The following is a 9,311-nucleotide window of genomic DNA, read 5'->3' as shown; positions in this document are numbered from 1 at the left end:
TGTATGGCATCTAGACTGAATGCTGACTTGCTTTCCACCCTTACAGGAGGAAATTGCCATTGCCGGCGCTACTGCTGATGCCGTGCCTATCGAGTTCAAGATCCTAAGCGTCTAAACCATGGTTTGAAGCCATTCCCAAGGTCCCCAATCAGGATATGTCCCAGGTATTCGCTCAAATCATTCCATACTTCCAGAAAACATGAGAGACTATATTCAGGTCTAGTCATGGTCAACGCCATGTTTTTCGTAACTTAAACTGTGGGTATGGTGCTTCGGGATTAGTCTGGGATGGAGGATGGCATGTCGACATGCGAAGCGAGTTCAGTCGGGCGCTTGTGAAAAAAAGGCAGGGTGACATGAAGACAGCCCTGTAGCAAGCCCGTTGTTAAGTAGGGTCCTCTTGGTTTGGTACTGCAGGAGGATACCTCGGGCTAGGCCTAGGTACCGCATCCTGAGACGCAATAGTGTCTTGAAGACATTAGACGTTTAGCAGAAACTGGCAATATAGATGTGACAGTTTGGAGAGGAGTATGGCTGATCTCTTTGTGAGCGTGATGTTTTAAGGCTATTACCCCGATATGGATTCTTGTCAAGTTGACGTATGTATGAGCTAGAGAAACAGACACAACCGATGACTGGCGTGACGGAGGTTAGCTAACTAGAGCTCCTATATGAATCAGGTCGATCAAGTTGTGATGGCGGATTGTGTGACGCAATCGCATTAATTTCCTCGACACTCGTTGTTGTACCCGTAGATGGAGTCAACGTTGGCATTTCGCAGGGTGTCAGAGCGATTGGCCAATGGGACTTCCAGGTCGGAATCAATATGTCAGTTTATACTCTCCAGATCAGATTCCTGCAACGCCGCCGGTGTCGTCAGCGTAACCTGTCTTGAGTGAAGAAGAGGGTTCGGAAGATAACAGTGCATGTCCTGGCAAAAAGCGAGGACGCAAGTCCCTTGCCACCGCCGAATGACGTTGCCGATTTTGGACGGGTTGATTGCATCATGTGTCCTGAGCCAAGCTCAACCGTGTATCTCAGCCCCGGGTAGGGATGTAGTGAGAAATGCTGATAATGGCGTCGCGAAGAATGAGAATCTGCACTGGCTGACTGTCATGTCATTATCTCATTGTGCCGAGTCCTGAGTTGTACTGTCAAGAGTAGATTCTCTCTTGGAGTCGAGACTCGGTTTGGTAGTTGAAGTAATAGTAAGCGCTGGATGGATACCGAAAAGGCCGATTGCATGGGAGTCAAGTGACGCGAGGCAAACGTCGGGAAGTCTCATGTTGAGTTCGTTCCATTGCCCCGGAGAGGTTCAAGGCTTGTCACGCCTGTAGAAGTCGAGGTGTCGCTCAAATTGGTCCATGTCGAAATTGTGTACCAAATTAACAGACACCTTCACAAGGGATGATGCCAAGTTGGCGATATATTAATAGGCCTGGCAAAAACACTGGGTTTAGTCCCTCTCCGCAACCATGCCGTATCATTTCACCACGACTTAATGTCGAAAGACACTCTAAATTCAACTAAATAACATGATCGACTAAAGGTATCCTGGTCAAGGAGGCAAAAAGAAAAGGAGAGGATTAACCCACCACCCGGTCTTACTCTATCAAAACGTCGATGGGGACCATGAATAGAACTTGGAGGTTTGTATGACCGGACAAATCAAGGGTTGACGTGGCTGAGAGACAAGCCAGGTATCAACCTAAGGAACGGATGGCAGTCTGCTAATGTACTTGGTCAGGTTTCATTGGCGACATCGCAATCAACGATGTTGACACCGATATACCTCCCAGGAACACTCGCTTGGCATAGAAGCTATTGCAAGTATGAGACCATCCGTGCAATGCCTCGGCCGATCTTGCTCGTGCTTCGGCGATCTCAGCTCTCGACAGAGTAAGGAGTCTTACAAAACTGACGTCCCGGTCCTCAAACCGCAGCGCAAGGAGACGACACAAGGGTTGGGAGTCATTGTGGCAACTGGGCAGAACCCTCCGATATCACCACACCAAGGCCCTCCCGATAGGGAAGATTGCTAACAGAAGCGTGATTTTGGGAGTACAAGAGAGAGACAGTTAATTAGGTTGACCCAGTAGATATGAGGATAAAGTGGAAAACAGTGAGTGGCTAACTCCAAGACCTCGAGGATGGGCTACTCAAGAGTCTACGCAAGACTAAATGTGAAGCGACATTGTAATTCGGCCCCATATACGCCATCGTGGAGTCATAACTAAACTACCTAGATAGTTGATACGAAAACGGGAGGGAACAAGAACAATATCACGGCCACCTAATCGATGGCGTCGCGAATCTTGTTGTTTTTGTGTTCAACAAAGCTTGAATTATAAATAGCTTGAGTTTAGCTTAAAGATACCATGCTATAGATCGATAATCGTTCAAAGTATTGCAAAAATCGCCTACTGTAGCTTTGACATCTACAAAGCCATCCGTCATTGTCCGGAACTGATTACTACGTTGGTATTTTACCCTAGGCAGCACTGATAAACCAATTCCTTCATTATTGCACACTATTCTCCCTGCTTCTTCCTCGGTTTCTGCCAGGCCCGCATTCATCTAATCCGACACGCCAGACACTGTGTAAGAAGAGATAGCAATCAATCTGGTGCTAACCGCAATGTACTTAGGTATGAGGTGAAGTCAAGCCATTGATCAATAACAAGAAGGACTTATCAATTGAGTGGGATGCACGCAACCATGAACACAAAGTTGTCTCCTGATCGAAAGACCATGTAGTGACAGTTCCAACGCAGGCTCTTCCGAATCAATTTCTCTTAAGCATTTTAGTCCAGTCAGTAAAGCTAAACTGCCGATTGCTGGGCGGTTTCATCCTCACTAATGCAAATGGATCGAAGGTATGTGCCCTTGGAGTATCCGCCGTGGCAGAAGCTTTGAAGATGACAATTCCCTCAAGCACCAGGCCTCAGTTAGTAAACAGCATGATGTAAATGATGCTAGTTGAGTGGAATCACCATTATAGCCCACGAAAAACGCAAGGGACGCTCTAAGCGGCCCTGCTCCCACTACAAGGAATTTCGTTCGCACGTCAAGGCTCATGGCGTAGTGGTATATTAAAATCAAATGAAGTTGATTGTGAAAGGCGCTAAGATAACTTCATAAGTCGGAACAGCAGACTTAGCTTCCAGGCCTATATGAATGAAAAAGGCAAATGCCATGCTTTGAATGGTTGGTAGTATTCGCTACTCGCAATCAATTCGGCTCTTTGTCCATTGGTCTGAAGATTCGTCCGTGTGATCAGTGGGGTGTAAAGTTCGGACCTCATTGAGGTCCGAGGAACTCTGTGGGGATACTTTATGAATTCTTTGGCGTCCGAGCGGGACTCATATGAAAGGATCTATAGCTTAATTAAACAAGCATGTATTGAGCAAAAAGCATCGTTCCAATTCGAATAAATACACTCATAATATACAGGTAACGTGTCTCTGTCCATTTATTCACACATATTTCCTCCTGATAGCGTCCCATACCAGGTCTTCTTCATCCTCGTCCTCGCTCTCCTCGCTCTCCTCGCTCTCCTCGCTTTACACATTGCCCTCATCACCATCGTTTTTCAAATGTAATTGCTCAAGTTCTTCCGCAATAATTTGGTCTGTGTCTTGTACGAATCTATCGCAGAGGTCCACTAGCCTCAGCTTGGCAGCTCGACGCAAATCATCGTCAGCATTGAGGTCTTTTTCATCACCCAGCGTAGCCAAGACGAATCGAAGTGCCTTTCTCGACAGCTCCTTTCTCTGTTGTTCACGTTCCATTGCTGCAGTCGCAAAGCTACGGCCATCTTCGGAGTAGAAAAACTTCCATTGACGAATATAGGTGTTCATCATTGGTTTAAACACCTGCGTTGCCCAATCATAAGTATTTCCGAGGATGAGTCGGAATTTCTTAACGTCCTCTAGGTTTGTCATGTCTCCAGTCCAAATGCATTGCATCATCTAGGAGGAATAATCAGTAAGAATCAGCCGCGCGTATCTCCGATTTTGTACTAACATAACCTTGATCGATAGGCTCGAGATACTGTCCTCTCTTTGTGTGGGAACGATGTGCGATGAAGTTTTTGGCAAAATACGTTATCCAGACCTTGACTTCGGGTCCAGCTGTAGTGACGGCTGGGATCGGAGGAATTTGTCCTTGACCGGGCAGTTCCACAGCAAACTTCGCAGCGATCTGGTTCAGTCTTACAGCACATCCACTACCATTGGCAGCTTGGCAGTAAGCCTCTTCTTTCGACTTATTGATCAGCCCGCGTCGGGTATGTTTCTTCTTCATCTCGATAACAAGCCATGGAAAGCATCTCAGGTGTTTTTCTGTCACTTCCTTCTTGAAAGCATTAAAAGGAGAGGGTCGTAAGCCGTGCTGGTAAAGTTCCTTCAAGGCAGAGAATGAGAATGACTCCACAGAAGGGGACGTTGATTCTTCTGGAATCTCCAGAACTCCCTTAGTCATGTTGCCCAGCGTAGCACTAACTCCACTCACATAACAAGGAGTCAGTCGAGATGTATCAATTCTGGCCGTCAGCTGATCCATTGGAAAATAAAAAGCGTAGTCCGGTTTGGGAGCGCTCGCGTTACGGAAGTCATCGGGCATTGAGTCACCAAGCTTGCCGCCCTTGATATCAAATGTTACCCAAAGAGCCTCGGAGTCACTTGTTATTACTTGTGAGCCTCTTGCTTCCGTATTTATGATTCAAACGACTTACGCTACAATGTTGTTATTGCCATTATTATATGGAGTCACTCTGACATAATGCTTGTTAGTAAAAGTCTTATTACGATAAATCTTAACCTACCTGCGTGAGCCATGCGAGGCAGAGGTTCTTTCTATAAGCGGAGTAAAGAAGCTCCTATCAAAAAAGATTTTCCAGTTTTGCTCAGAGACATCGCCCGTTACACAGTCCTTAGCTCGATCCCGGATTCTTCTATTTTTGTCATCAAGCTTTTGGTCAAACCCATGGTCGTTGAAGTTAAGCATTGAGTCTCGGAGGGTCTTGACATGGTCAGGCAAGGCTTTTGTAAAGATGTCGTCGTCATAGAAGAAGCCTTTGGCAGACAAGTTCGAGCGCGTCTTCCATTCAGGCTTTTTTTCGTTAGATGCAAATGCCATATTGAGTGAGCAGCAAAAAGTAAGAGACGTTTAGTTGAAAATTGAAAAGAAAAGTTTGGTCGACGAGCCCATATATGCACGACAAGGTTACATCTGTTGGTTGTGATATCTACATCCCTGCAAGGCGTGTTTTAAAATGCCTCCCTCACCAACCTGAAGAATGACTCAGATAATAGTACCGCAGGCGTGGTTCTTCCAGCAATTTGCATTCTGCGCATTGAATTCTTAGCTCAATTCTAATTCGTCGATATCGCTTCATTGCTGTGTAAATTGCCTCCAGATACTTCGTTGCTAACGTTCTGATTATCTTTGTGGACCTGCAAGCAATCCGCCCAGCCAGCGAGGACCAGCGGGCAGCTAAAGCAAGCGTAGGATTCAGCTGAAACAAGGATAACCCAGTGAACGAATCACAGACCACCCATCCCGAGCTTGGCGTCTTGAGAATCTGCAATGGAAATTACAGTACATAGTGCGGCTAAATAATATCGGATAACTTCTTCCTGAACTCCAAGTGCAAGCCATATGCAGAAGAAAGGAGACTACATTATTATCGATCCTCCTTCACTGAAGGTGTACGTTTTGCAAATCTATTGGCTGGTAATCCCTCTGATAACCTCGCATTCCATTTGCACCTGAAAGAAGGCTCTGAGTAACATACCCCCAGCAAAATGTAATTCAAAGTCATCCTGTCGACTACCCAACGCGACCAGGTGACCGGGTTCACCTCACACCTTGCTGTGTTCGTGAGAAGGAGCTACATCGCTAGACTACCCAAAACCCCTCTCAACTTGTTCTTCCGCTACCCGATCTCAGTCTTGAGCTTCTCTACCGCATACGTCTTCTTATTAAGCTTCTCCTCGGCCGCTTAACCTCCTGTGTCTTCTTGTTGAGCTGCTCCCCGAGCTTCTTGACCTTCCATATGGATTCCTAGGCCTTATGGGTATGGGTCTGCTGAGCTTGCATATTCGCGAGCTAGATGCCATCAGTAATGAGGCCGTTGGATTATGAAGAATATTTTTATAAGTAGGGATACGTTCTTATCCTCGTCCTTGGATGCCTGGAATGCTTTGATAGCGTGGATTAGGTTGACAGCTATGTAGGCTAGCTTGGGTCTGCGAATGGTCTTCTCCGGCTGGTTAGTAGGATACAGGGTAAGTGTATCCAGGATAGCGGAGCTTACCTTAATGCACCGGGAGTAGGTTTCAGGCTGTTGGCATTGATGGCAGCGCGCAGCACCTGTGGCTGTCGTATGTTTCAGTCTGATATCTACCACCTCGTTCGGGGTGACTTACGGCTCTCCAGGCGGAGATTGCAACGTTTAATTCTTTCAGGTTTAAGCCTCGCAAGGAACAGCATGCACTTAAGGTGCAGTACAGTCCTCTGCGACTAGGTTTCTTATAGCTATTTAATATTAGTAAAAATTAAATTAATTGCTAAATAGGTTAATGTATAGTATTAGAGGCTATTATATTAGTATATAAAAGAGTTAGTATAGAAAGGCATTTAAAATATTAAGAGTAAAAGAAGTATTATAATTTAATAGTTATATTATATATATTTTCCTTCTTACTTTTTAACTTTTTACTTATTTATTATAATATTATATTTATTTATATTAACTTTAAACTAAAGCTTAAGACTTTTTAATATTTATTAAAAATCCTAATTAAAAGATCTACAAATTAAAAACTTAATAAATTAAATTATAAAATATTTTAATAATTAACATATTTAATAAACCTTTATATAACCTAAAGAGCTATATTTAATATCTATTTAGTTAGTAAACTAATTCCTATAGATAATTTATTACCATACTATAACCTCTAGACGAATAAGTTATTATACAGTATCCAGAAAGTCTCACGTGATTCTGCGGGGGTTCATAATGAATGGCTGCCTAAAATATCTCATCTTACTCTTGTGGCAATTTCTTATGCTGAGCAACCAGATATTTACAACAGTATTATGGGGAGAGGTTTCCTTCCTGCTGTGTAGACTACCTTCAAGCTAAGCCAGCCATCATTCTTTCGCAAAGATTATGCCTCAAAAGTCCTACGTCCTACCTGGGCAACCTACAAGACGCCTGGGCAAGGAAACAGAAGCCGTCCATAATAGAATGCACAACACTATTCTGGAGAAGTTTCGCGACAGTGGCGACAAGACGATTGAGCTTTTTGACAGCTCTGTTGGTCAAACTCGGGGCTGGGGAGAAACCCTGATATTTGTACCGAGCGATCCTGAAAAGGTTGTTCCTTACGACTATGCCTTGACTGAAATGAATAGAGAGGACACCGATTATTCGGCACTGACAGAGGCTGAAGATGAGTACGTAGCTGATAGCATGCAACTCCGCAGTGCTCACGAGCTATGTGTTGCATGCAAGGCCACCTTGAACTACTTCTGTGTGTCCCAGGAGGATCCAGAAAAGATGAACAACAATGTGCTGCACTCAGAGTCTCTCCTGTCGGTCTTCAGGTCTGGTACATCCCGCCACTGCTACCTCTGCCATCAGCTCTGGGGCAAAATCATCAAGATGTATCCAAATTTGGTGCCAGACATGTACGCGAACTACAGAATCGAGTGCTGCTGGACCACAAACAGAAATGCTGATAAAGAGACCAAGATGTGGATGGTCATGTATAACCCGTCAATGCGGAAGTTGCCTATCTATAATTATCAGCATGTACTACGGCTTGGTCTCTGGTCAAGAAAGTACTTTGCGAAATACTTTGAGAAGAGCATTGGCAATGGAGACGTTCCTGTTGCGGATGAAGGGTTCGGTGAGACTAAGAATGGTCATACTAAAGACAATGGCAATGCGAAGGCTCTGGCTTTGTCATGGATGGCGAGGTGTATGCAGAACGCCGATGGACAACATTATATATGTAACCGCCGTGACGAAGACTACCTCCCAACTCGTCTTCTCGATGTTAAACAGGCTCTGCAAAGCAAAGTGGTACGTCTAGTTTGCCTCAGTAAGGACAAGGAGGTATTCAAGGGTACCGAGTACGCCTCTTTGAGCCATTGCTGGGGTGCTCATGGTGCAAAGGAGAACCCCAAGTTGTTGACTACAAACATTGAAAGCAGACAAGCTGAAGGCTTAAATTGGGAGAACCTACCCAAGACGTTCCAAGATGCCTTTGAAATCGCATCTTGGCTGGGTCTGGACTGGGTCTGGATTGACTCGATGTGCATTATCCAGGATTCCCAGTCAGACTGGAAAGCTGAGGCGTCTGTGATGGATAAAGTCTACATGAACGCCAAGGTGAACATCTCGGCGGACAAAGGTCAAGATAGCCGATCGGGTTGCTTTGCAGAACGTCAAGATGTCGATACCACGCCTCTTCACTTCGAGGCCACTAAACTCGACGAAGAATGGATGGTAACTACGGAGAGCAGTTTCGGGTGGATGGAATCTGCACCTTCGCTCTCGCGAGCATGGATCAATCGCGAGAGACAGTTATCCAGACGTATCCTACATTTCACTGACAAGGAAATGGTATGGGAGTGCTGTGGAATTGGAAAGGCCTGTTTCGCCAGCGAGACGATGCCATTTGGTTCGCCTTTCAAGAAGGTCTTCAATGGACAGACAAAATTCCAAGTCCAGATTGCAGATGCCATTGATACGAAGCTGAGAAGGAGAGAACAAAAGGATAAGCTGCACACACTTTGGAACACCACGTGTCAAGACCTCTCCAATAAGTCTGTCACCTATGCCTCGGACCTCCCTATCATACTCTCAAGTCTAGCTAGGGAATTTCATAGCCTGTTCAACGGCGATGAATATGCTTGCGGCCTGTGGCGGTCTACTATGGCTGAGTCACTTACTTGGTGGATACCCGGCACTAAACCAGAGTATGAAGGCTACATTGCACCATCATGGTCATGGCTCAGCGCTGCATGCCCAGTAGAACTGTACCATCCGGGACACCAACAACATAAACGAGCCGTTGTTGACATATTATATATCTGCAGAGCGTACGAATCGCGCCTGGATACTGGCTTTGGAAAGCATACCGTTGGGACATTCATGGGTGTGAATGGCTTCTTGCGCAAGTTGCATTTTTACTATACGGGTCCTACAGCAGACGGTATCGTACTGAGTGTCGTTGAAGAGGATGGCCATGGAAATGATCTTATCCGTCGCATTGGCGGAGATTGGGATGAAG

General features: G+C 45.4%; 3 protein-coding genes across 3 annotated transcripts in view; 2 read left to right on the top strand and 1 right to left on the bottom strand.

Moving 5' to 3' along the window:
• FGSG_14010 (uncharacterized protein) overlaps positions 1 to 115 on the top strand; it is a gene marked incomplete at both ends in the record, with an annotated part of 924 nt that extends 809 nt beyond the window's left edge. The window contains one exon of the mRNA XM_011324818.1: positions 47 to 115. Within this exon, the coding sequence (XP_011323120.1) occupies positions 47 to 115 (69 nt within the window). The remainder of the gene's footprint in view (positions 1 to 46) is intronic.
• Positions 116 to 3,563: 3,448 nt separating this feature from the next.
• Positions 3,564 to 5,139, bottom strand: FGSG_11509 (uncharacterized protein; the record flags this gene model as incomplete). The annotated part of the gene is made up of 4 exons (XM_011324817.1): positions 3,564 to 3,971; positions 4,027 to 4,702; positions 4,736 to 4,774; positions 4,826 to 5,139. 4 exons carry the CDS (start codon positions 5,137 to 5,139, stop codon positions 3,564 to 3,566), a joined length of 1,437 nt encoding a protein of 478 aa, XP_011323119.1.
• Positions 5,140 to 7,258: 2,119 nt separating this feature from the next.
• Positions 7,259 to 8,799, top strand: FGSG_14011 (uncharacterized protein; the record flags this gene model as incomplete). The annotated part of the gene is made up of 2 exons (XM_011324816.1): positions 7,259 to 8,641; positions 8,779 to 8,799. The coding sequence occupies 2 exons, from the start codon at positions 7,259 to 7,261 to the stop codon at positions 8,797 to 8,799; spliced, it is 1,404 nt and encodes a 467-aa protein (XP_011323118.1).
• Positions 8,800 to 9,311: the final 512 nt, after the last annotated feature.

The sequence above is a fragment of the Fusarium graminearum genome, chromosome 2 (genome assembly GCF_000240135.3).
Source record: "Fusarium graminearum PH-1 chromosome 2, whole genome shotgun sequence".
NCBI classification, from domain to species: Eukaryota; Fungi; Ascomycota; class Sordariomycetes; order Hypocreales; family Nectriaceae; genus Fusarium; species Fusarium graminearum.
Note: the sequence above shows the minus strand (reverse complement) of the source record. Positions and strands in the feature narration are given on the sequence as shown.